Here is a 27,602-nt window from a genome sequence, read left to right as displayed (position 1 = left end):
TGTTCAGCCACCAGAGAGTCTTCCCCACCAACAGAATACATTGAACACTACTGGCAGCTATACAATTTTTTTCCTTCCACCACGGGTTGAAGGAAATAAATTTGCTTGATTTCCCCATCAACAGATAGTGTTGACGGGAGAATTTCCCCCACAGTGCTATTCTGTTCTGCCGGCAGAGAGTCTTCCCCACCAACAGAATACATTGACCACTACTGGCAGCTATAGCCGCAGCCAGTGATTGGGTGTAAAAAAACTCGACAGGCTGGTGGTACTGAAGTCGATTGATGGAACAACTTCAGTACAACCAACCTACCCAAAGACTGATCAAAATTTGCTCAGTTCCTCCTGCTGAATCGGCAGACATTTGATCTGTCTATGGCCAGCTTTAGATTTTATTCTTTCCACCACGGGTTGAAGGAAAGAAAATTGCTCGATTTCCCCCATCAACAATTAGTGTTGAGGGGAGAATCCCCCCCCACAGTGCTATTGTGTTCTGCTGGCAGAGAGTCTTCCCCACCGACAGATGGACGAGATGGAAGCGTGGTAAGTAGTGACAGCGAGCCCCTGGAGGGCTTAGTTTTAAAGTATTTCGTAACATGTTAGTATGCGATGCAGGGGGAAATTTTTTATTTTTTTTCAAGAAACTTTACTGCTGCTTTAAGCCCTCATGCACACTAGATGTTTAGATGGTAACGTTAGCTGTGTAATGTCAGCTTTTTTGCATTAGCATTTAGCTGCGATTAGTGGCGTTTTCCTGTGTTTTTGTTTTTTAGCATTTTTTTTTTACCAAAAAAAAAAAGTCCAGAAACGCTGGTTTGTGGCACTTTACCACGTTTTTCAGCATTACAGCGTTTTTACAGCTAAAAAAACTCCTCTAGAAACCCACTAGTTTTGGGCTTTTTTCCAGCCAAAAAACATTGATTCCAGTCTATGTGTGCATGGACACATAGGATAACATGCTGGGGATGGACACATAGGATAACATGCTGGGGATGGACACGTAGGATAACATGCTGGGGATGGACACGTAGGATAACATGCTGGGGATGGACACATAGGATAACATGCTGGGGATGGACACGTAGGATAACATGCTGGGGATGGACACGTAGGATAACTTGCTGGGGATGGACACGTAGGATAACTTGCTGGGGATGGACACGTAGGATAACATGCTGGGGATGGACACGTAGGATAACATGCTGGGGATGGACACGTAGGATAACATGCTGGGGATGGACACATAGGATAACACGCCGGGGATGGACACAGGATAACACGCCGGGGATGGACACAGGATAACATGCTGGGGATGGACACATAGGATAACATGCCGGGGATGGACACATAGGATAACATGCCGGGGATGGACACATAGGATAACACGCCGGGGATGGACACATAGGATAACACGCCGGGGATGGACACATAGGATAACACGCCGGGGATGGACACATAGGATAACACGCCGGGGATGGACACAGGATAACACGCCGGGGATGGACACATAGGATAACACGCCGGGGATGGACACATAGGATAACACGCCGGGGATGGACACATAGGATAACACGCCGGGGATGGACACATAGGATAACACGCCGGGGATGGACACATAGGATAACACGCCGGGGATGGACACATAGGATAACATGCCGGGGATGGACACATAGGATAACATGCCGGGGATGGACACATAGGATAACATGCCGGGGATGGACACATAGGATAACATGCCGGGGATGGACACATAGGATAACATGCTGTAGAAAAAAATATCAAAAGCCAAAAACAGCCGCTGTAAGAACGTCCCGTGTGCATGAGGACTAACGCATTTCACCAATCTGGGTTGATTGCAAGGGCATTTCAGCAACGAGTTTTTGGATCGGAGATCGGTGCGTGGATTCCTTTTCATCAAAATCATAAGCAAAATGCACACAGCCAATCAGAGTAGCTCTGTGCCTTGTGATCAGCGTGACAGTCAATCACAGATATCACAAATATAATTACATTTCAAAGCCCTTCCCTTCTTTTCACAACACAGGAACTGAATGTGAAAATGTAATGAGTGAAGTGTAAGCATCAGCAGATCTCATGAATTTGATTTATTTTAATCTGAAATGTTTTTAACCCTTTCATTTCACTGTCTGTATATTAATGCCTTCACCGCCATTATCCTGCACATTAACATCCTTATCTCCATCCTCCCACTTCATGGGGACACCTTAGGGCAGGGGTCTCCAAAATTTATAAACAAAGGGCCAATTTGCTGTCCTTCAGACTTTAGGGGGGCTGGACCATGGCAATCGGGATTAGAAAATGTCCCGGCATCAGTGGGAGTAAACATTGCCCCATCTTCAGTATCAGTGAGAGAAATTGTGCCCCATCGATGGTGCCATTTGGAGAAATTGGGCCCATCATTGGCGTCATTGGGCCCCATTGGTGGTGCCATTTGGAGGAATTGTGCTCCATCGTTGGTGTCATTGGGCCCCACTGGTGTTGCCATTGGGAGGAACTGTGTCCCATTCTTGGTGTCATTGGGAGGAATTGTGCCTCCTTGTTGGTGTCAGTGGATGAAATAGTGCCTCAAGTGCCAAATAAAAGCAAGCAAAGGGCCGCATCCAGCCCCTTGACCGAAGTTTGGAGACTACTGCCTGAGGGTGTCTACCCGAAAAAGCATAGAAATACAGAAAGGAGTGTCGTATTCGGATGACAAAGTCCAACATAATTTTAAATGTTGATTAAAGAATTCATATAAAACAGCCAATGCACTTCGGAGGCAACACCACAACCCCCTCACAAGAAGAAGCAAACACAGTCATAATAATGTCAAATTATGCCTAGATATGCATATGAATAAATACCACAAAATCTAGAACATCTTCTTTCCAAACTACTTTTTTTTTGAGAGGGGGAGGGGGTGTTTGTACTGTCCTGTTGTTTTATTTGATGTATTTTATGACAGAAAGTAAGGCAAACAGTTTTTGGGGTTTTTTTTTAGTCTTTTTTACTTTAAATAGTAATATATAAAACCCCAATGGTTATCAAATCTCAAAAAAAGCTCTGTTTAAAAAAATGATATAAAATCAATATTGGTACAGTGTTACATGGCTAAGTAATTGTCAGTCATACTATCAAAATTGTATTTGATGTATTTTATAACAGAAAGTAAAGCAGTTTTTTTTTTGGGGGGGGGTTGTCTTTTTTTTACTTTAAATAGTAATATATAAAATCCCAATGGTTATCAAATCTCAAAAAAGCGCTGTTTAAAAAATGATATAAAATCAATATTGGTACAGTGTTACATGGCTAAGTAATTGCCAGTCATACTATCAACAATTGTATTTGATGTATTTTATAACAAAGTAAGGCAAACAGTTTTTTGGGTTTTGTCTTTTTTACTTTAAATAGTAACAATTGAGTACTGTCCGTGATACTTTTTTTATTTGCGCTAACATACAATTTTGAGGACAATCTTTCGGGGAGTGTCCCCTTCTTCAGGTCTAAGCAGTACTGAAACAAAGATTTAGCAGAATGTTGGAAGAGATGTAGGGGATGGGAAAAAAAAACAAAAAAACAGAAAAGATACAGCAAAAGCAAAGTCTTTTGCTGTATCTTATCTCTGTTTTTTTTTTCCCATCCCCTACATCTCTTCCAACATTCTGCTAAATCTTTGTTTCAGTACTGCTTAGACCTGAAGAAGGGGACACTCCCCGAAAGATTGTCCTCAAAATTGTATGTTAGCGCAAATAAAAAAAGTATCACGGACAGTACGCAATTGTTCCTGTCGTAAAAAAATGCACTAATACGGCTACAATTACTTTAAATAGTAATATATAAACACCCAATGGTTCTAAAAAAAAAATGATATAAAATCAATGTTGGTACAGTGTTACGAGTAATTGTCAGCCATACTATCAAACATTGTATTTGATGTATTATTATTATATAGGATTTATATAGCACCAACAGTTTGCTCAGCGCTTTACAATATAAATATAACAGAAAGTAAGCCAAACAGGTTTTTTTTTTTTGTCTTTTTTACTTTAAATAGTAATATATAAACACCCAATGGTTATCAAATCTCATAAAAAGCTGTTTAAAAAAATGATATAAAATCAATGTTGGTACAGTGTTACGTGACTGAGTAATTGTCAGCCATACTATCAACAATTGTATTTGATGTATTATAATTATTATTATACAGGATTTATATAGTGCCAACAGTTTGCTCAGCGCTTTACAATATAAATATAACAGAAAGTAAGCCAAACAGGTTTTTGGGGGGGTTTTTTTGTCTTTTTTACTTTAAATAGTAATATATAAACACCCAATGGTTATCAAATCTCAAAAAAAGCTGTTTAAAAAAAATGATATAAAATCAATGTTGGTACAGTGTTACATGAGTAATGGTCAGTCATACTTTCAAAAATTGTATTTGATGTATTTCATAACAGAAAGTAAGGCAAACAGTTTTTTGGGGTTTTTATGTCTTTTTTTTACTTTAAATAGTAATATATAAAACCCAATGGTTATCAAATCTCAAAAAAAGCTGTTTAAAAAAATGATATAAAATCACTGTTGGTAGTGTTACATGAGTAACTGTCAGTCATACTATCAGTAATGAAGGGCAGGGGCGGACTGACAACTCATGGGGCCCCCAGGCAATAGGGGATCATGGGGCCCCTGTGTCCTTGCCCAAACTCAAAAAAGCCTATGAAATAGGTACCAGGGGCATCTCATAGGGCCCCCTACTGACCCCGGGCCCTCGGGCAGTGCCCAAGTTTCCAAATGGTCAGTCCGCCCCTGATGAAGGGGTATACACAGGTTAAATGGGCCTTGTCTTCAGAAAAGTTTTTTCCCAAGTGATGTGTTACTTGCACAGTGCTTGGTGGAGTTCTAAATACAAATCCAGCTGCACAAAGATATAAAACTGCCGGGTAACTCCTGAACACAGTAACTTCCACACAGCATGTTTTTGTAATTGAAAGAAATCCTCTGACCTTTGCCTTGAGTCTGCTGGGCCGCGATAGCGATTAACCCCATTTCCTTCGGTTGGTGAAACATCAGCCTGAAAGTGATGGGAAAGTGAGCGGTCAGTTAGCACAGGAAGCAGAGACAAATAAAACGTAATTAAGTGTGAAATGAGTAATCAGCATCACTTTCTAGGAAATAATTCCAACGCAGAGGAGGATGTTGCGGTCCTGCACTGGTGCTAGGAGATAGACAGCGGGGTCTAGGACTCAGACGATACACAAAGAGCAGTATGCCTGTTCGACTTGTCGATCGGTGGCTTCTGATTGGCTGTTGTGGGTTACTGAACTGCGTTACTTTACTTCTCTTTCAATGAATACAGAGGTAATAGGAACGATTGTTTCTCTTATAAATAGAGGTACAGACTCCAGAGTTATATGACGGGGGGGGCCGATTCACTTAGAAGGACTCTGGCACCCATCCTGCACGCTGAGCCACCTCGGAGCTGCATGCAGGCAGCCTATAGAAGTAGATGCAGCAGCTGCAGGGACACAGACGTGTCAAAATTTGACATGCATGTACGGATCCGAGTTTGGATCCAGGTGTCGGCTCCTGCAAAATTTAAAACGCAAAACGCATCCAAAACACGGCAAAAACGCATAAAAAACGTACTACATGCTTTTCTGCAGCGTTTCCATTGAAGTCTATAGAACCAAAAATTTTTTGCCTTCAAAAAAAATCCCAGACCCTTTCCAAAAAAACGCACCGGCACCTGGCAAAAACGCGGAGATGTGAACCTGTCCCATAGGAAATCATGTTAAATGAACTGTACTGCGTTTCTTCAAAATGCTGAGGAAAACGCTTAGATGTGAACCTGGAGTAAGGCTCGGTTCACACCTATGCAGTTTGCGTTTGACCCGTTTCTGCATTGCGTTTTTGATGCTTTTTTTGTGGTTACTAGGCAGGTTTAAAATGCAAAAAGCATCAAAAACACCAAAAACACACTACACGCTTTTCTGCAGCGTTTTAAAGTCATATAGAACCAAAAACGCAACTTTTTGCATTCAAAAAAAGTCCCTGATCCTTTCCAAAAAACGCACCGGGTGAAACGCTTAGGTGTGAACCTAGGGTAACGCTGAGTTCACACCTACGCAGCTTGCGTTTGATACGTTTCTGCAGTGTGTTGCGTTTTTACGTATTTTTGCCACATTTTGTGTTTGTTACTAGGCAGATTTAAATTGCAAAACGCATCAAAAAGCACTACATGCTTTTCTGCAGCATTTCCATTGAAGTCTATAGAACCAAAAATGCTACATTCACACCTATGCAGTTTGTGTTTGAAACATTTCTGCAGTGTGTTGCGTTTTTACGCATTTTTGCCGCATTCTGCATTTTTCTTGTTGCTAGGAAGATTTAAATTGCAAAATCCATCAAAAACGCATCAAAAAACACTACATGCTTTTCTGCAGCCTTTCCATTGAAGTCTATAGAACCAAAAACGCAACTTTCAAAAAAGTCCCTGACCCTTTCCAAAAAACGCACTGGGTGAAACGCTTAGGTGTGAGCCTGGGGTAAGGCTGGGTTCACACTTACGCAGTTTGCAATTGACCCGTTTCTGCATTGTTTTGCATTGCGTTTTTGCACCTGTGTTTTTGATTAGTTTTTTTTTTGTTGTTGCTAGGCAGATTTAAAGCGCAAAACGCATCCAAAACACGGCAAAAACACATAAAAATGCACTACATGCTTTTCTGCAGCATTTCCATTGAAGTCTATAGAACCAAAAACGTAACTTTGTTAGTTCAAAAAAAGTTCCTGACCCTTTCCAAAAAATGCACCGGGTGAAAACGCAGAGATGTAAACCTGTCCCTTAGGAAATCATGTTAAATGGACTGTAGTGCGTTTCAGCAAAATGCTGCAGGAAATTAAGTTTGTGTTTCTACATTGCGTTCTGCGTTGCATTTTTTATCTTGTTGCTAGGCAGATTTAAAATGCAAAACACAGCAAAAACGCACTACATGCTTTTCTGCAGTGTTTCCATTAAAGTCTATAGAACCAAAAATGCAACATTTTGTGTAAAAAAAAAGTCCCTGACCCTCTCTAAAAAATGAACGCAGAGATGTGAACGCGTCCCATAGGAATTCATGTTAAATGGACTGTAGTGCGTTTCTGCAAAATGGAAAACGATACGGAAAACGCTTAGGTGTGAACATGGGGTAAAGGCAGATGCAGAAAAAAGCGGCTTTGCATGCTGGCACCCATCTAAATGAGCCCTGAGAGCTGGTTCAGACCAGGTGCATTGAGCTCTTTTGATTTGCATTGACCAACCCAAACCCAGCAGAGGGGAACTGAGATGGCACCGCCGTGTAGACAGCAGTCAGAATATAGACCCTGGTACACCACGGCAGTGACATCCTGTGAGTATCCAATCAGGGGCGGACTGACCATTTGGAAACTCAGGCACTGCCCAAGGGCCCGGGGTCAGTAGGGGGCCCCATGAGATGCCCCTGGTACCTTTTTCATAGGCTTTTTTGAGTTTGGGAAAGGACACAGGGGCCCCATGATCCCTTATTGCCCGGGGGCCCCATGAGTTGTCAGTCTGCCCCCGGATCCAATACGTAGCTGTACTTCATGCTGCATTCACACCTGGGCGTTCTGACAACACGGGAAAAAACATGCGTTTCTGCCTGCATTTTCCAGAAATGCAGCAAAATGTGTGCCACGCTTATTTCTTAATGACACCCCAAATACAGTGCAATTGTGGTACATCTGTTGTGTGAAAAATGCGCTTAAACGCACGTTGCCAAGCACATTTGGTTCAGTGGCAAAATTTGGTATTCGTGCGTCTATGAGGCACCAGTTCACACAACAGGCAGTCTATTCCTGTCAATGGGCGGTCACACCAACAGCGCAGTAAAACGTCGCTTCGCATCGCAAAATTAGAACCAAAATATCTGATGGAGACCTTGAGCCTGGTTTCACACTGATGCGGTGCAGAATTCTCAGCATTTTCTGTGCGAATTCCGCACCGCATCAGAATCGCACCCCGTTCATGCGAACCACTGCGGGTGTGTATGTTAAGTTACCAACACCCCAAAAGCGGTCTGCAAAACGCGGTACGATGTGCAGAACTGGATCGCATGGGTGTGAATACCCATGCGATCTGATTCTAGTGCGGACCCAAAAAAGAAAAAAAAGAGTCCTGCATCTCTTTGGTGCGGGTGTAGTGTGATTAGAGCCATACAAAATGTCTGGCTCCAATCGCACCGCACACAAATCGCATGTGCTTTGCACAGGAATGCGGTGCAGTTCCTATGCGAATCACATGCGCTATACTGCACCGCATATATGTGAATCCAGCCTGAGATTTCATTGAGAATTGCTACTCCATCCATCCAACCAGATATTGATGCGTTAGTTCATCAAAAACAGTGTCAGATATTGCATGAGTTTTATGTTCCCTCTTCTACTTTTATGATAAAAAATATTACAAAAAAATGAAGTTTTTATTACTCAGATGGGTACTTTATCTACAGTCAGGTCCATAAATATTGGGACATCGACACAATTCTAACATTTTTGGCTCTATACACCACCACAATGGATTTGAAATGAAACAAACAAGATGTGCTTTAACTGCAGACTGTCAGCTTTAATTTGAAGGTATTTACATCCAAATCAGGTGAACGGTGTAGGAATTACAACAGTTTGCATATGTGCCTCCCATTTGTTAAGGGACCAAAAGTAATGGGACAATTGGCTTCTCAGCTGTTCCATGACCAGGTGTGTGTTATTCCCTCATTATCCCAATTACAATGAGGAGATAAAAGGTACAGAGTTCATTTCAAGTGTGCTATTTGCATTTGGAATCTGTTGCTGTCAACTCTCAAGATGAGATCCAGAGAGCTGTCACTATCAGTGAAGCAAGCCATCATTAGGCTGAAAAAACAAAACAAACCCATCAGAGAGATAGCAAAAATATTAGGCGTGGCCAAAACAACTGTTTGGAACATTCTTAAAAAGAAGTAATGCACCGGTGAGCTCAGCAACACCAAAAGACCCGGAAGACCACGGAAAACAACTGTGGTGGATGAGCGAAGAATTCTTTCCCTGGTGAAGAAAACACCCTTCACAACAGTTGGCCAGATCAAGAACACTCTCCAGGAGGTAGGTGTATGTGTGTCAAAGTCAACAATCAAGAGAAGACTTCACCAGAGTGAATACAGAGGGTTCACCACAAGATGGAAACCATTGGTGAGCCTCAAAAACAGGAAGGCCAGATTACAGTTTGCCAAACGACATCTAAAAAAGCCTTCACAGTTCTGGAACAACATCCTATGGACAGATGAGACCAAGATCAACTTGTACCAGAGTGATGGGAAGAGAAGAGTATGGAGAAGGAAAGGAACTGCTCATGATCCTAAGCATACCACCTCATCAGTGAAGCATGGTGGTGGTAGTGTCATGGCGTGGGCATGTATGGCTGCCAATGGAACTGCTTCTCTTGTATTTATTGATGATGTGACTGCTGACAAAAGCAGCAGGATGAATTCTGAAGTGTTTCGGGCAATATTATCTGCTCATATTCAGCCAAATGCTTCACAACTCATTGGACGCCGCTTCACCGTGCAGATGGACAATGACCCAAAGCATACTGCAAAAGCAACCAAAGAGTTTTTTAAGGGAAAGAAGTGGAATGTTATGCAATGGCCAAATCAATCACCTGACCTGAATCCGATTGAGCATGCATTTCACTTGCTGAAGACAAAACTGAAGGGAAAATGCCCCAAGAACAAGCAGGAACTGAAGACAGTTGCAGTAGAGGCCTGGCAGAGCATCACCAGGGATGAAACCCAGCGTCTGGTGATGTCTATGCGCTCCAGACTTCAGGCTGTAATTGACTGCAAAGGATTTGCAACCAAGTATTAAAAAGTGAAAGTTTGATTTATGATTATTATTCTGTCCCATTACTTCTGGTCCCTTAACAAGTGGGAGGCACATATGCAAACTGTTGTAATTCCTACACCGTTCACCTTATTTGGATGTAAATACCCTCAAATTAAAGCTGACAGTCTGCAGTTAAAGCACATCTGGTTCGTTTCATTTCAAATCCATTGTGGTGGTGTATAGAGCCAAACATGTTAGAATTGTGTCCATGTCCCAATATTTATGGACCTGACTGTATATCAATGATCGTTAACTTATGATCTGCCCAACTTTTCTGCTCATCAGCTATTCTTATTGTTAGTGTATTTTATGTGGGGCCCAAGACAATTCCTCTTCTTCCAATGTGGCCCTGAAAAGCCAAATGGTTGGACACCCCTGAAAGACTTAAATTTACTATGCTGAAAGTGTGAGGAATTATACAAATAACGTCAGAAAACTGAAGTCACGCCTGGCCACGTCAACTCCTACTCCATACTGTTAGTCAGTGGATTGTGGTTCAGCTGTGAAGGGCAGAAGACAAGACGGAGTAAGGCCAAATAGGACTTTGTTTTCCATTTGTTTTTATTGAGTTTTTGTATTTTTCATTCTTCAATACAATAGTACAAATAAGTACAAAACAGAAAAAATATAAGAAGGGTATCAAGGCATGATATGTTCATGAAGTCACATTCTTGTGCACGATATTACAACTTATTGCTTAAGATGCTAATCTTATACATGTCACATCTATCTTCATGAAGTCTCCCATGGGATCTTCTCACATTGAGCTCCTCTGTCCGGGAGGTTCCCAGCACCCATTGACTCTGAGGTTCGCTCCCATCAGCTCCGGCTGCCATGGTTGGGGGGAACCCGTCTATTAGCCTGTCCAAATACGAATTTGGTAGCTGAAGTTGCCATTTGCACCTTTCCATAGATTTTTCCTGTTACCCTGGGAGCCTTCAAACCTAGGACACACATTTATTCTGAAATGGCCTCATCTCACTTTTGGTCCCTCTAGGTGAGGCCTGGCCTCAGTGACCAATAGCGAGTTGGAGGAGCCAAGAAAGTGTGTGCTTGACCTCAACTTTTTTAGCTCAACTTGGTGTCTGCATAGTTGGGTACCCTGGTTTGCAGGGTTTTTCAAGAACTCGGGAAGAAATTGAGGGCCCAGTTACATTTTTGTTGAACTTTAACAAGAGTATGTGCAATGCATGGAACAAACATCAGATGGGAGCTTTTTGTGGTACTGCTGGTGCATACCATGTTCTGGCAGTGGACTGCTGTCAGGGTCATCATGTTGATGAGATGACCATAGACCGCTAGAGCAATTAACCAGGACCTAGACCTAAATGGACAATAGACTCTTGCAGCGCAGGAGTTGGGCTTTAACTAGAGTTGCCACCTCATCCCTTTCAAGCTGAACACATATTAATTACACAGGTTCTGAGGCTGATTAAGGTGGTAATTAAACTCACTTACTGTCTTAAATGAAAACAAACAAGGGCACACTCTCATCGTGCATTACCGTGGTATACCACGTAATTTATTAGACAAAATAGGATGTATACTCACAAACCAAACGTGATTATAGGCAGTATGGGTGATCCACAAAGACAGTCACAATACAACTGTGTCAAATGATGCGGATAAGCTGACGCGTTTCGGGGGCTGAACCCCCTTCCTCAGAGCTCTTTATTTGCCTATCACTTACTGTCTTATCTGCAATAAATTAGCCTGAGAACCTGAATAATTACGGTATGTGTTCGGGTTTTAAAGGGACGGGGTGGCAACCCTAGTTTTAACCCCGCCACCCAATTGCTGAAAGAAGAACATGCCAGGCTGGAAAAAGTAGCATAGAAAATGGCAGGGAAGGCGGTTAGAGCAGAGACAGGGATGGTGGTGGAGGACAAACCAAGAGGCAAATTATAAAATAGTATGGTGCAGCGCTACCTTAAATAGTGCCATACTTATACATTAGTTATCCCAAAATACCAGATGTAATAATTAAAATTGCACAAAACGGTTATAAAATCCAATATAGCTCATAGCAAACATACCTTGTATGTGACTAATCATTATCCTCAATGTAGTCAGTGAATAAATATGCCACTCACTCACCAATCATGAAGTGAACTGATCCACTAAGGGATCCATAGTGAGACGGAAAAGTGAATAAATATTGTAAATAAAAAGAAGTTCTAATGGGACTGCAATATTGTGAATAAAAATAAAAAATAGTGAATCCCTAAAAGTGGGATCAATTATCACTCAATAATAGTGACCACAGAGGCTATAAGTTCGCCAAATAAAAGTGAAAAATAAGTGAAAAAATCTCCGTGATCCCTAAATGTGGGATCGAATATCACACAGTAGTTGCAAGTGCAGTGATTAAATGACAAAAATATGATAAAAAATAAAAACTCTATAAAAGTGATACCACAAAATTTTTTTTTTTTTTAAATCTTTTTTAAATTGTCGCATGAAATAAGTCCAAAGAAAAAGTTCAAAGGTGCGTAAACACCATATATTTCAACAACTTTAGAGAGTGCAGGTGGTAAAGTGAATATGCATGACAACCAATAGGAAATAATCCATAAACGGCTAAATTTCCCCCTCACCTCCTTGAAGTGACCCAAAAGGGCCAAAACACCTTTTAGAAAACAAAATTATTATTATTATACAGGATTTATATAGCGCCAAAAGGTTTGCTCAGCGCTGTACATTATAGTGGGAGACAGTACATGAGACAATACAGTAACAAAACAATATACGAGGGGTTCCAGGGCCCTGCTCCTTGGAGCTTACAATCTAGGAGGGAGTGGATAGTGGTACAGGAGGAAGTGGCTGTGGGGGATGGAGTGGTAGGAGGAGATCGGCTGTTAGGTGAGGGTGGGGTAGGCTTCCCTGAAGAGATGGGTTTTCAGGGTGCGCCTGAAGGTGAGGAGGGTAGGTGACAGTCTGATGGATTGGGGTAGAGAGTTCCAGAGGATGGGGGAAGTCCTGGAGAAGTCCTGCAGTCGGGCGTGGGAGGAGGAGACCAGGGAGCTAGAAAGTAGGAGGTCTTGTGAGGAGCGAAGAGTACGGGACAAAAGTGACCTTCCATGGTTTGGTCCCCCCTTCAAGGATGATATCCGTCTGCAGTGGTGATATCCCCTTAACAGATTAATGGAAGAAGCAGCAGGGTCCCCTCCAGGGATGATTTAGTAAGATACAGATAGCTCACATTAAGGTCAGTATAAAGACAGAAAAAGAACTCCCAAAGCGTAAATCTGTTTAATATACCTTTAAAAACATGTATAGCCAAGTGCCCACTCACTTTTGAACAGAATAAAACAAGCTGTAAAAACTCATGCTATGGGTGTACTTGAATGGGCTTTTTGGGTGTAGCAAGATGGCGTCCGTGCCGGAAATACATCACCACGTTCCCCCAGAACCTGAATAATTATTACATGTGGGATGGGGTGACAACCCTAGCTTTAACCCCGTCACCCAATTGCTGAAAGAAGAACACGCCAGACTGGAAAAAGTAGCATAGAAGATGGCAGGGAAGGCGGTTGGAGCAGAGACAGGGATGGTGGTGGAGGACAAACCAAGAGGCAAGTCCACCTGTAACACACACTTGCACATTATGGCAAGAGTTCTCGGCAAGATCCTAATGCCAAACTACAGTTCCTCTTTAGGAACAAAATAAAAGTAAAACTACTATTTGCTCCCGTTTTGTCTACGTGGAAATTATAATCTCAACCTGCCTTTAAAATCAAACAAGACCCCGATATACGTAGCCAAAACTGGGATCAGCCCAACACATCCAGAAAAAGCCAAAATTGGTGTTTATTGTAGTATAAACTTTAGTAGAAACAGGAGATGGAAACCTTTATAGGCAGAGCAATAAAAATAAACAAACATTAACAAATTATGTACGTTCAGTGATTAGATCCTTTGAATTTAACAAGTGTGTATATTTCACTTGGCAGACGCACAGCAGGCGAAAGCGCTCCGTAATACCCATAGCACGGGTCTACAATTAGAAAAACAAGCCGGCGATACGGGCAATACCATGATGGCACGACAATATTATACAAGCAGAAAAAAGTAAAAGACAATCGCACAAAAATTTGACGATGTTTGCTAAATCGTGTCACAGAATCCGCGCCAAGCCTGCAGGATTTCTGCAAAGCGAGAACGCCAGGTTTAACGAGAAACGGGTTTCAAAAGGATTTCTTTCCCCGAGAGGTCTAATTAGACTTTAATAACATTAACATAAGACTGTGTGATGAATGGCCTACACATGCTGAGACTGACGGTAATGGCTCGTTACACAATAAAAGGTCCTTAAGGGGACGGAGGGGAACATTTATTATCGAAACAGGGAGCCTGTATTAGCAACATGCTTAGGACAGCGCTTAGTAATGAAAGGCGTAGGATCTGCATGGGGATCGGATCTGGAGGAGTTACATTAAACCGACCATGAATTGTGCTTTTTAAATGAATTAGTTGAAGAAATGTTCTCATCAGTATACTTTGCATTTGTTCTTCCCGAACATGGGCCTCCATGTAAAACTGCATATATGTGCTTTACGTGCAGATGGGGCTTACAGCTAAACTCCAGTCAAACAGCAGAACTACATATAAAGGAGCAGTTCTACCTGCAATGGATTTGTATTTCTGTCCATCCAGTCCTAGGATCTACAGAGCTCTGCCAAGCAGGACAGACCTGTCTGGCAGGGCGGAAGACTTGATGTTTCTCTGCTATAGCGGAATTAAACCCCAAAACAAAATTGTTGCAGCTTACCAATCCTTTAATGTGGTGGCTGCATTCGTTTTTTTTTTTTGGGGGGGGGGGGGGCTTTCACTTTATTTTCACCTGTTGATCCTGCCAGTAACACATCTCCTCTGTATTAGGAGGGCTCCACTCTGGAACACACCTCCTGTATTAGGGGGGCTCCACTCTGGAACACACCTCCTGTATTAGGGGGTCTCCACTCTGGAACAGACATCCTGTTTTAGGGGGGCTCCAATCTGGAACACACTACTTGTATTAGGGGGGCTCCACTCTGGAACACACCTCCTGTATTAGGGGGGCTCCACTCTGGAACACACCTCCTGTATTAGGGGGGCTCCACTCTGGAACACACCTCCTGTATTAGGGGGGCTCCACTCTGGAACACACCTCCTGTATTAGGGGGGCTCCACTCTGGAACACACCTCCTGTATTAGGGGGGCTCCACTCTGGAACACACCTCCTGTATTAGGGGGGCTCCACTCTGGAACACACCTCCTGTATTAGGAGGGCTCCACTCTGGAACAGACATCCTGTATTAGGAGGGCTCCACTCTGGAACAGACATCCTGTATTAGGGGGGCTCCACTCTGGAACACACATCCTGTATTAGGGGGGCTCCACTCTGGAACACACATCCTGTATTAAGGGGGCTCCACTCTGGAACACACATCCTGTATTAAGGGGGCTCCACTCTGGAACAGACATCCTGTATTAGGGGGGCTCCACTCTGGAACAGACATCCTGCATTAGGGGGGCTCCACTCTGGAACAGACATCCTGTATTAGGGGGGGCTCCACTCTGGAACAGACATCCTGTATTGTTCCTTATGCACACTGGACTTTTGATAATGCTGGTAATGTTAGCTGTGCAAGGTCACACTAAAAACTTTAGTTTTTCAGCTTTTTTTAGCGTTTTTGCATTAGCGTTTATTGGCGTTTTGCCGAGTTTGTATTTTTTACCGTTTTTTTAACCAAAAAAATATTTTTTTGGTAAAAAAAAATCCATAAATGCTGGTTTGCAGCGTTTTGCCACCTTTTTCAGTGTTAGAGCGTTTTTTTCAGCTAAAAAAACTCCTCTAGAAAACCACTAGTTTTGGGGTTTTTTTCCAGCCAAAAAAAATGTTGATTCCAGTCTATGTGTGCATGGACACATAGGATAACATGCTGAGGGGTTTACTAGCTGTAGAAAAAAACGTCAAAAGCCAAAAACAGCCGCTGTAAAAACGTCCCGTGTGCATGAGGACTTTGGGGGGCTCCAGTCTGGATGGAGAAGCTATGGAGACACCCTTAGACAACAGCATTGTCAAGGTGGGGGAGGCGTAGTGACAGATGCATTATTAGTAGTAGGGCATGTTCACACTGTAAGGCCTCTTTCACACAGGTGTTACGTATGTTCGTTTTTCACCTGTCTGTTTACAGATGAAAAACGGACACCTATGTATTTCTATGGACTAGCGGATGTAAACAGATGATCTGTTTACATCCGTTAATGTCTGCATCTGTTAACATCTGTTTTTTTTGACCAGAAGAAAACACTATTTTTCTTCCGGAAAAAAAAACCACGGAATGGATGAAAAACAGATGTAAACTGACAAAAAACGGATGTAAAACTGATGTAAAACTGATGAAGCATGGATGTTAACAGATTTAAACTGATGTAAATGAATGAAAAACAGATGTAAAACGGATGTAAATGGACAAAACACGATCTAAATGGATGAAAAACTGATGTAAACGGTGAAAAAAAAAACCTATTGAAAAACTGATGAAAAAAACTGAAGTAACCCTATTGAAAACGGATGAAAAAACTGCTGTAAAGCTATTGAAAAACGGATGAAAAAACTGCTGTAAACCTTTTGAAAAACGGATGAAAAAACTGCTGTAAACCTTTTGAAAACGGATGAAAAAAAAACTGCTGTAAACCTATTGAAAACGGATGAAAAAAAATGATTTAAACCTGTTGAAAACGGATGAAAAAACTGGTGTAAACCTTTTGAAAATGGATGAAAAAAACCTGATGTAAACCTATTGAAAACAGATGAAAAAACTGCTGTAAACCTATTGAAAAACGGATGAAAAAACTGCTGTAAACCTTTTGAAAACGGATAAAAAAAACTGCTGTAAACCTATTGAAAACGGATGAGAAAACTGATGTAAACCTATTGAAAAATGGATGAAAAACGGAAGAAAACAGATGTAAACCTATTGTAAACGGATGAAAAAACTGCTGTAAACCTATTGAAAATGGATGAAAAAACTGCTGTAAACCTATTGAAAACGGATGAAAAACCTGATGTAAACCTATTGAAAGCAGATGAAAAAACTGATGTAAACCTATTGAAAACAGATGAAAAAACTGCTGTAAACCTATTGAAAACGAATGAAAAACGGATGAAAAAACTGCTGTAAACCTTTTGAAAACAGATGAAAAACCTGATGTAAACCTATTGAAAACGGATGAAAAAACTGGTGCAAACCTTTTGAAAACGGATGAAAAAAAACTGATGTAAACTTATTAAAAATGGATTAAAAAACTAATGCAAACCTATTGAAAACGGATGAAAAAATTGGTGTAAACCTATTGAAAACGGATGAAAAAACTGATGTAAACCTATTGAAAATGGATGAAAAATGGATGAAAAAACTGCTGTAAACCTATTGAAAAATGGATGAAAAAAACCTGCTGTAATCCTATTGAAAACAGATGAAAACTGATGTGAACTGATCCATTTTTTCTTTTAAAAAACATAACTGAACTGATGAGAACAATGGAACACCCGTGTAAAAAGACCCTAAGCGGGTGCAGGATTGAGTGTATATGTATGCTTTCCCACACCTGCATCAAAAGCGCACTGCTGTTAGCAGATGCGCGGGGTGCCATCAATTCTAAATGACACCCCCATACACTGAAAACCACAGAGCATTTTCCCATGCTGGGAATCGTATTGTTTTCTTGCGGCTGCAATTTTGTAAAAGATGCAAGAACCTTTTCCCTGCATTTTCTGTAAGTACGGCATGCAAATGGGGTCACAAGGAACCCGCAATGGTGTGAACCTAGCATTAGATGAGCTTGACTAACAAAATAATGTTACACGCCAGCTAACACTTTATAAACTGTTTTACAATAATGAAAAAAGCACACTACGCCGCCAGGGACTCAGATCCTGCAGTGCCAGACGTGTCCCCCTGCTTAAGCCAGTACATGTCCGGGCCCGTCTGAAGTTTGCTAGAGAGCATTTGGATGATCCAGAAGAGGATTGGGAGAATGTCATATGGTCAGATGAAACCAAAATAGAACTGTTTGGTAGAAACACAACTCGTCGTGTTTGGAGGAGAGAGAATGCTGAGTTGCATCCAAAGAACACCATACCTACTGTGAAGCATGGGGGTGGCAACATCATGCTTTGGGGCTGTTTCTCCGCAAAGGGACCAGGACGACTGATCCATGTACAGGACAGAATGAATGGGGCCATGTATCATGAGATTTTTAGTGCAAACCTCCTTCCATCAGCAAGGGCATTGAAGATGAAATGTGGCTGGGTCTTCCAACATGACAATGATCCCAAACATACCGCCCGGGAAACGAAGGAGTGGCTTCGTAAGAAGCATTTCAAGGTCCTGGAGTGGCCTAGCCAGTCCCCAGATCTCAACCCCATAGAAAACCTTTGGAGGGAGTTGAAAGTCAATGTTGCCCAGCGACAGCCCCAAAACATCACTGCTCTAGAGGAGATCTGCATGGAGGAATGGGCCAACATACCAGCAACAGTGTGTGCCAACCTTGTGAAGACTTACAGGAAACGTTTGACCTCTGTCATTGCCAACAAAGGATATATAACAAAGTATTGAGATGAACTTTTGATATTGACCAAATACTTATTTTCCACCATAATTTGCAAATAAATTCTTTCCAAATCAGCCAATGTGATTGTCTGGATTCTTTTTCTCATTTTGTCTCTCATAGTTGAGGTCTACCTATGATGCCAATTACAGGCCTCTCTCATCTTTTTAAGTGGGAGAACTTCCACAATTGGTGGCTGACTAAATACTTTTTTGCCCCACTGTATATGTAAAGCGCTGCATAAATTGACGGCGCTATATAAGTACCTGAAATAAATAATAAATAATTGCACATGAGCACTGCAGCACAGCTGATTGGCTCCTTGTGATGATTCTCCCTCTTTCCAGTGTGAGCTCTGCTGTACAAGGAATGCAAGAGGTAGATACGAAGTCAAATTCAGGAAATTTATCTGCTTTTATTTAAAAAATATATACAGTATTTAGGGCTGATTCATAATTTTATATGGTGAGCTGCATTGCCGGCCAATTTGGTGGAAGACCTTCTCCCTGCCCCTAGATGCTGGTACTTGAGCAACCAATCGCCAAGCATTATGTGGGACCAGGAATGAGTCACATGGTCCCCCTTATCCAGAAATATCATGTGTTTCTCTTCTCTCCTGTCAGCAACCTACTGCATAGACAATAGACAAAGCTCTGGTTCACTCTATATACATGTATATCTTTTTGAGTCAATGAGGTACCCCACAAGAAGTGTCAGGTTCCTGCCCCCCCCCCCCACTGAGCACCTTGGTTCAATCCGCAAGCCTCTGTTTGGTGTAATAAACAGTAATGACATAGGAGGCAATGGAAGGAACCACAGCCGTTGGGGGGAGACCAAGAGTCCGACACTCCTGGAAGTGTGTCAAATGAAAACCACAGCTCTTAAAGGAATTGAAGATCAGCAGCATGGCCGAAGAAGGGCAAGTATTATATCTCTTCTTTAGGACTGACTTACACCACAATTTTTGTGTTCCGGTTGCATTTCTGTATGCGTGTTTTTGATGCGTTCCAGTGCGTTTTTGATGTGTTTTGTTGCTGTTCCCCCACCCCTTTTTTTTTCTTCTTTGCAATTGACGACATATGGATTCCTCTGCATGCTGATGCGTTTTGCCTCATTCCATGCAGAAAAAATGTGCTACTTTTGTTGACTGCACTGGAACACACTGCATTGGTGTGAACTAGGGCTATTAGAATCCATGTTAAGTACTGTCCATGCATTTCTGATGCAGAATAACAATGCACTGGATTGTATCTGATGTAAACCAGCCCTTAAAGGGGAATCTTCCTTTTTAGCAAAACTCATGCTATGGAACATTAAATGGTTAACCTGTAACAGACACAAAACATTCCATTTACAAAGACTGAGGAATTAGAAAAAAAAAACTGAAAAAAGTAGCATTTCTTGGGCTTTGATGATTCTAAATATTTGGCAGGGTTTCCAAGCCATAATAATGAGCTGAGTGGATGTTCCTCTAGGCCAAGAAGAAACTCTGTAAGGAGGGATGGAAGGCTGGGGAAACAGCTAACACGGCGAGGGAAACGAGCGGAGGCAGCCAGATTTATTCCTGCAATCTAAGGTAACTCTGGGGGCATTACAGCACCACCCCAGGGCTACAATAAACATCTTGTACACTTTAAAGGGACACCATTATTCATTTTAGATAGTTTTTTTTCATTGTTGTTGTTTTTATACTGAACAATATGGATCAATACATGTATAATGTTTCATTCATACCCATCACACATAGTTGTCTTCAACTTACAAGCTGACCTCAATGCTCTGTGTAATTGGGCAACTATGTGGCTAATGAGGTTTAATGTTGATAAATGTAAGGTTCTGCACTTGGGGGCTAAGAATATGCATGCATCATACATACTAGGGGGGGTACAACTGGGGGGATCAATGGTGGAGAAGGATCTGGGGGTTCTGGTAGATCACAAGCTTAATAATGGCATGCAATGCCAAGCTGCGGTTTCTAAAGCGAGCAAAATCCTCTCTTGTATTATAAGAGGTATAGACTCCAGAGAGAGATATCATTTCCCCCGGTACAAATCATTAGTAAGACCTCATCTGGAATATGCAGTTCTGTTTTGGGCACCAATTCACAAAAAGAACATTGGGAACTGGAGAAAGTACAGAGAAGGACAACCAAACTGATAAGAGGCATGGAGGAGATCAGCTATGAGGAAAGATTAGAGGAACCGAATTTATTCTCTCTTGAGAAAAGGAGATTAAGGGGGGGATATGATCTCCATGTATAATACATAAGGGGGATATGATCTCCATGTATAATACATAAGGGGGGATATGATCTCCATGTATAATACATAAGGGGGGATATGATCACCATGTATAATATATAAGGGGGATATGATCTCCATGTATAATACATAAGGGGGGATATGATCTCCATGTATAATACATAAGGGGGGATATGATCACCATGTATAATACATAAGGGGGGATATGATCTCCATGTATAATACATAAGGGGGGATATGATCTCCATGTATAATACATAAGGGGGGATATGATCTCCATGTATAATACATAAGGGGGGATATGATCACCATGTATAATACATAAGGGGGGATATGATCTCCATGTATAAATACATAAGGGGGGATATGATCTCCATGTATAATACGTAAGGGGGATATGATCTCCATGTATAATACATAAGGGGGGATATGATCTCCATGTATAATACATAAGGGGGGATATGATCTCCATGTATAATACATAAGGGGGGATATGATCAACATGTATAAATACATCAGTGGTTCATATAGTGAACTCGGTGTAGAGCTATTCACCCTGAGGTCATCACAGAGGACAAGGGGGCACTCTTTACATTTGGAAGAAAAGAGATTTAATCTCCAAACACGGAAAGGTTTCTTCACAGTAAGAGCTATCAGAAAGAGGAATAGACTCCCTCAAGAGTTGGTTCTGGCCAGCTCAGTGGATTGCTTTAAAAAAAGCCTGGATTCTTTCCTAGATACACAGAATATAACTGGATACTAACATTTATAAGTTGATCCAGGGAATATCCGATTGCCTCTCGGGGGATCAGGAAGGAATTTCTTTTCCTGCAGGAGCAAATTGGATCATGCTTTGCTGGGTTTTTTTGCCTTCCTCTTGATCAACTGTGGGTATAAGATTATAACTTTTTTTTTTTTTTTTTTTAATGGTTGAACTGGATGGACTTTTGTCTTTTTTCATATCCCTTAAAGTGGTTGTAAAGGTAGGCGGATTTTTTTTTTTACCTTAATTAATTCTATGCGTTAAAGTAGAACTATAGGCAAAACTTTTTTTTTTAATTTTGGATAGGGTTATAACTCCCTGCAAATTAAGGGAATCCCTTGGGACATCCAGGTCACCAGAACTAGTGTCACCATTGGAAGATTTCCCCTGTATTACTTTTCTGGGGACAACCCAAAATTTGGAATTTTTTTAAATTTCATTTTCGATGATAATGGTAAACAGGACAAATAGAGAGGGTAAGTCTCCTTAACGGTGGCATAGACAGCAATAAACACTGACAGGGGTTCTAATCCCTCTCCACTCTATCCAAAAGTAAAAAACAAAGTTGTGCCTTTAGTTTTACTTTAGGGGAAAAAACATGTGTGGTTTCCCCCCAGCCCCCCCCCCCCATGCTTACTGGAGCCCATTCTCGATCCAGCGTTGTGCATGAAAGCAGCGGCTCTCTCTGCTCCTTTCCCCCTCAGTGGACATGGAAGCAGCAGTTAAAGCCATTGGCTCCTGCTGCTGTCAATCAAGCCCTGTGACAAGGTAGCGAGGGAGGCGGAGCTGAGCTACACCTTCACAATAGGAAGCAGCTTCCTAGGATGACATACCTAGAAGAGGAGGAGCCAGAAGAACCGGCGTGGGACCCAGAATGTGGAGGATCAAGCTTCTCTGTGCAAAACCATTGCACAAAGCAGGTAAGTATAATACGTTTGTTATTATCATTATTTTTTTTTTTTTAAATAGCATTTACAATCACTTTAATAGTCGCAAAGAATATAAATACACTTTTTGAGCACCAAATGCTTTGCAAACCCAGGTATTAGCTTGAAAAAGTATCAGTGACATCATAGCTGTGATGAACATACTCTGTGCAGAGTGCAGAGCTGTAGGAGGAACCCAGTAGGCCCCACCCACTACATGCTGCCTGCATAAAATGACAGGAGGGGGCGGAGTCAAGACCAGTCACCCTGCACAAGAAGAGAGAGCAGCAGTGACAGGTCTGTAATATGCAAAGCTCCTGCACAAAGGATTACTGCACAGATCTGGAAGAAATACACAAAGCACATCAAGGGTCAAGTAAGAATACACTTGACTCTTCTATTTAGCCAATATCTGTTTATTCCGAAGTTCAGATTTAATAAATGCAGCAGGATCTCTCTAACATGGGTCAAAAACCTAAGAATCAGTTTTGGGTGGACTGACTCTTTAAATTAAAAGCATGGTTCAGTGTCTGTTTATGTTGATGCTGCAGCTCATGTCCCTGCAATGATGTTGGTCGGAGAGCCCCCTAATGAGGCAAGAGCCACATTGCATAGAAAAGTTTGGAGAGGTCACAAAAAGGCTAATACTACCCTGGATTTGTCATCATACTCTAAGGGGGTGGCAAAGCAGCTGCATTAATACCCACCAAAATTATTTCAGCTTGTTGGGTAATCTCTCTAACAATAGGCCAATACTCCACCCTTCTTATTAATAAACGAAATAGCACTGATAGTGCACAAATGTTGCTACAGAAACACCCCTGTGGCAGGTGACGTGGGCTCACCAGAAACATGGAGCCTAATCAACAACTGGTCCTCCAGGAGTTCCTGACAATGGAGATGGACAAGGGGCCCTAATGGCATTTGAAGCTCTTTGCTGTGGGCTAGTACCAGGTCACAGCCCTTAGGATTGCCCCACAAAGGGATAAGCAAGGACAGGAAAGCTACGGTGTGTATGTACACTAGGGGAATGTCAAGATACTAGACAGATCCATTCAGAAGTAAAGGTAGGAGGCAATCAAGAGAGTAGACCAAGAGTGTAGTCAGATCAATCCTGGTCAGCAATGGTCAGGCAATCTTGCAGGTAAGTATTGAAGCTCTCTTTAACAAGATAACAAGAGGTAGCTGATGAGAAGACACAGCGTTAGAGACTTCCAGGGCTAAGGCTTAAATAATACCCTTCGGGTCAGAGGACACGTCCAGTATATATACACACACCCATAGAGATATATATATATAAAAAAAAAAATATATATATATATATATATATATATACACACACACACACTGCTCAAAAAAATTAAAGTAACACTTTGCAAACACATCAGATCTCAATGGGAAGTATCATGCTGGATATCTATACTGATATGGACTGGGTAATGTGATAGGAACATAAGGATGCCCCATCGTTTGATGGAAATGAAAATTACCAACCTACAGGGGACTGAATTCAAAGACACCCTTAAAATCAAAGTGAAAAAATGATGCAGCAGGCTAGTTAATTTTACTGAAATTTCATTTCAGAAACTCAAAATGGTACTCAGTAGTTTGTATGGCCCCCACGTGTATGTATGCCTGACAACGTCGGGGCATGCTCCTAATAAGACTACAGCTGGTGTCCTGATCCTCCCAGATCTGACCCAGGGCATCACTGAGCTCCTGACAGTCTGAGGTACACCTTGGCGGCGTTGGATGGATTGAAACATGATATCCCAGAGGAGTTCTATTGGATTTAGGTCAGGCGAGCATGGGGGCCATTCAATGGTATCAATTCCTTTATCCTCCAGGAACTGCCTGAATACTCTCATCACATGAGACAGGGCATTGCTGTGCACCAGAAGGAACCAAGGACCCACTGCACCAGCGTAGGGTCTGACAATGGGTCCAAGTATTTCAGATACCTAATGGCAGTCAGGATGCCATTGTCTAGCCTGTAGAGGTCTGTGCGTCCCTCCAAGGATATGCCTCCCCAGGCCATCCCGACCCACCACCAAAACAGTCATGCTGAATGGTGTTACAGGCAGCATAATGTTTTCCGCAGCTTCTCCAGACCCTTTCATGTCTGTCGTATGTGCTCAGGGTGAATCTGCTCTCATCTGTGAAAATCACAGGGAGCCAGTGGCGGACCTGCCAATTCTGGTGTCCAATGGCAAATGCCATTGAGCTAAATGGAGCCGGGCAGTGAGCACAGGGCCCACTAGAGGATGTCGGGCCCACGGGCCACCCTCATGAAGTCTGTTTCTGATTGTTTGGTCAGAGACATTCACACCAGTGGCCTGCTGGAGGTCATTTTGTGGGGCTCTGGCAGTGCTCATCGTGTTCCTCCTTGCACAAAGGAGAAGATAACTGTGCTGCTGATGGGTTATTGACCTTCTACGGCCCTGTCCAGCTCTCCTAGAGTAACTGCCTGTCTCCTGGAATCTCCTCCGTGCTCTTGAGACTGTGCTGGGAGACATAGCAAACCTTCTGGCAATGGCACATATTGATGCGCCATCCTGGAGGAGTTGGACTGCCTGTGCAACCTTTGTAGGGTCCAGGTATCGCCTCATGTTACCAGTAGTGACACTGACCCTAGCCAAATGCAAAACTATTGAAAAAAGATGAGTAGGAAAAAAAATGTCAGTGGCCTCCACCTGTAAAACCATTCCTGTTTGAGGGGTCCTCTCGTTGCCCATCTAGTGTACCTGTTGTTAATTTCATTAACACCAAAGCAGCTAAAACTGATTAACAACCCCCTCTGCTACTTACCTGACCAGATCAATATCCCTGGAGTTTAATTGACTTGATGCTATACTCTGATTAAAAAGTTTCCCTTTATATATATATAAAGGGAATATATATATGTACCAATAGTCTGCGTGAGAAAAAATCTAAACAAGAGGAAATCTGACAAAAGAACCTTCATATATAGCCAAGCCTGAAACGGCAACATAATCTGCAAAGGTTAGTTCCAAGAAGACATAAAACCTTAGCTACAGATAACAGATCAGATAAAGGCGGTCACAACCCCCTCGGTGTGTACATATGAACCTTGGCTATGCATTCTTCATGTATTTGTGAAGTTTAATCTGCGGTGTGAAAAGCAGATGCATGGTCAACACCAAGAAATGGCATTTTTTCCATGGAGTATGGAAAAACTGATGTCTGTGTAACAATCAAATAGTTTCAATAGAGGTACAGTATCCTACAAAATATATGTATTTTTATCTGGTGCCTCTCCAGCTCTCATGGCCACACCCATATCTATTATATGTCTTGTATAGTATGGAACCCAGCAACCCAGTTCTCCCTGCAAGGTATGTGATGACCATCATGTCACAGGACACTGCGTGTAAATGTTATGCAATGAATTTCAGTGAGGATAAAACTATCCGTATGGTGCAGGAAGGTAGAAAAGGTCCATACTAGAATTTTAATGGAGACCCTACCAGTGACGGGTGGCTTATTAAAGTACCCATGTTAACATTACTTAAGCATGGCTTATAATGCAGCTTTCTTCACATACCCTTAAGGAATAAGTTAAACCAACATTTCATATTCCTGATATACGCCTCTTGTACCATGTACTTAGAAACATAGAAAAGTGATGGCAGAAAAAGACAGAGTGGTCCATCAAGTCTGTCGTGTCATATTCCTGATATATGCCTCTTGTACCATGTACTTAGAAACATAGTAAAGTGATGGCAGAAAAAGACAAAGTGGTCCATCAAGTCTGCCGGGTTTATGTTTAGGGGGGGGTTCTGGTGTTAACATTTTGGTCTGAGTATAGATCTATGCTTGTCCCAATCATGTTTGAAGCTGTGTGCCGTTGACTGGCTCACTACCTCTGCTGGAAGTTTATTCCAAGCATCAACTTCTCGTGTTCTTGATTTTGGTTTCGTGTTACAAGTACTGCCCTCCTGAACCTTATTCAGTCATGATTTCAATCATGTCTCCCCTTTCCCTTTTTTCTTCCAGACTATACATATTAAGTTCCTGAAGTCGCTCTTGATAGGTTTTATCTCCCAGACCTTTCACCATTTTTGTTACCCGTCTCTGGACTCATACTATGTTATCAATATCTTTTTGTCAGAGGTCTCCAGAACTGGACACAGTATTCTAAATGAGGTTTAACTAAAGATCTACAGTTGTGACCAAAATTATTCAACCCCCACTGAAATTGAGTGTTTTGGCCAGTTTGACATTGCTTTTGATCATTCAGTCATCTTGCTTACATTTACATTAAAGAGGCACTTGTAGGTCAGACAAATATAACATAACAGTTATAATGAAATAACCACAAATGTCTTTTCTGTGCTCACAGCATTATCAGTTTTATTCAACCCCCAAGTGACATTCAATCTTAGTACTTAGTACAGCATCCTTTTACAGTTATAACAGCTTTTAAACGTGAAGCATAGCTTGACACAAGTGTCTTGCAGCGATCTACGGGTATCTTCGCCCATTCTTCATGGGCAAAGGCCTCCAGTTCAGTCACATTCTTAGGCTTGCGCACTGCAACTGCTTTCTTTAAGTCCCACCAGAGGTTCTCAATCGGATTTAAGTCTGGTGACTGCGATGGCCACTCCAAAATGTTCCAGCCTTTCCTCTGCAACCATGCTCTAGTGGACTTGGAGGTATGCTTGGGATCATTGTCCTGTTGAAAGGTCCAACGTCTCCCAAGCCTCAGGTGTGTGACGGACTGCATCACGTTTCCATCCAATATCTCCTGGTACTGAAGAGAATTCATGGTACCTTGCACACGCTGAAGCTTCCCTGTACCTGCAGAAGCAAAACAGCCCCAAAGCATGATTGACCCTCCACCATGCTTCACAGTAGGCAAGGTGTTCTTTTCATCATAGGCCTTGTTCTTCCTCCTCCAAACATAGCGTTGATCCATGGGCCCAAACAGTTCTAATTTTGTTTCATCAGTCCACAGAACACTATCCCACAACTTTTGTGGTTTGTCCACATGGCTTTTGGCATACTGCAGTCGACTCTTCTTATTCTTTGGAGACAGCAAGGGGGTACGCCTGGGAGTTCTGGCACGGAGGCCTTCATTACGCAGTGTGCGTCTTATTGTCTGGGCTGAAACTT

The 27,602-nt window shown here is 42.0% G+C and overlaps 1 protein-coding gene across 1 annotated transcript in view; it reads right to left on the bottom strand.

Moving 5' to 3' along the window:
- Window positions 1–27,602, bottom strand: part of HLCS (holocarboxylase synthetase) — a 283,272-nt gene that overhangs the window by 25,279 nt on the left and 230,391 nt on the right. The window contains exon 8 of the mRNA XM_089677921.1: window positions 5,004–5,071. Coding sequence (XP_089534047.1) covers window positions 5,004–5,071 — 68 coding nt within the window. The remainder of the gene's footprint in view (window positions 1–5,003; window positions 5,072–27,602) is intronic.

Source organism: Staurois parvus, unplaced genomic scaffold (assembly GCF_062004578.1).
Source record: "Staurois parvus isolate SC_StPar_1 unplaced genomic scaffold, SC_StPar_1.0 ptg000195l, whole genome shotgun sequence".
NCBI classification, from domain to species: Eukaryota; Metazoa; Chordata; class Amphibia; order Anura; family Ranidae; genus Staurois; species Staurois parvus.
Note: the sequence above shows the minus strand (reverse complement) of the source record. Positions and strands in the feature narration are given on the sequence as shown.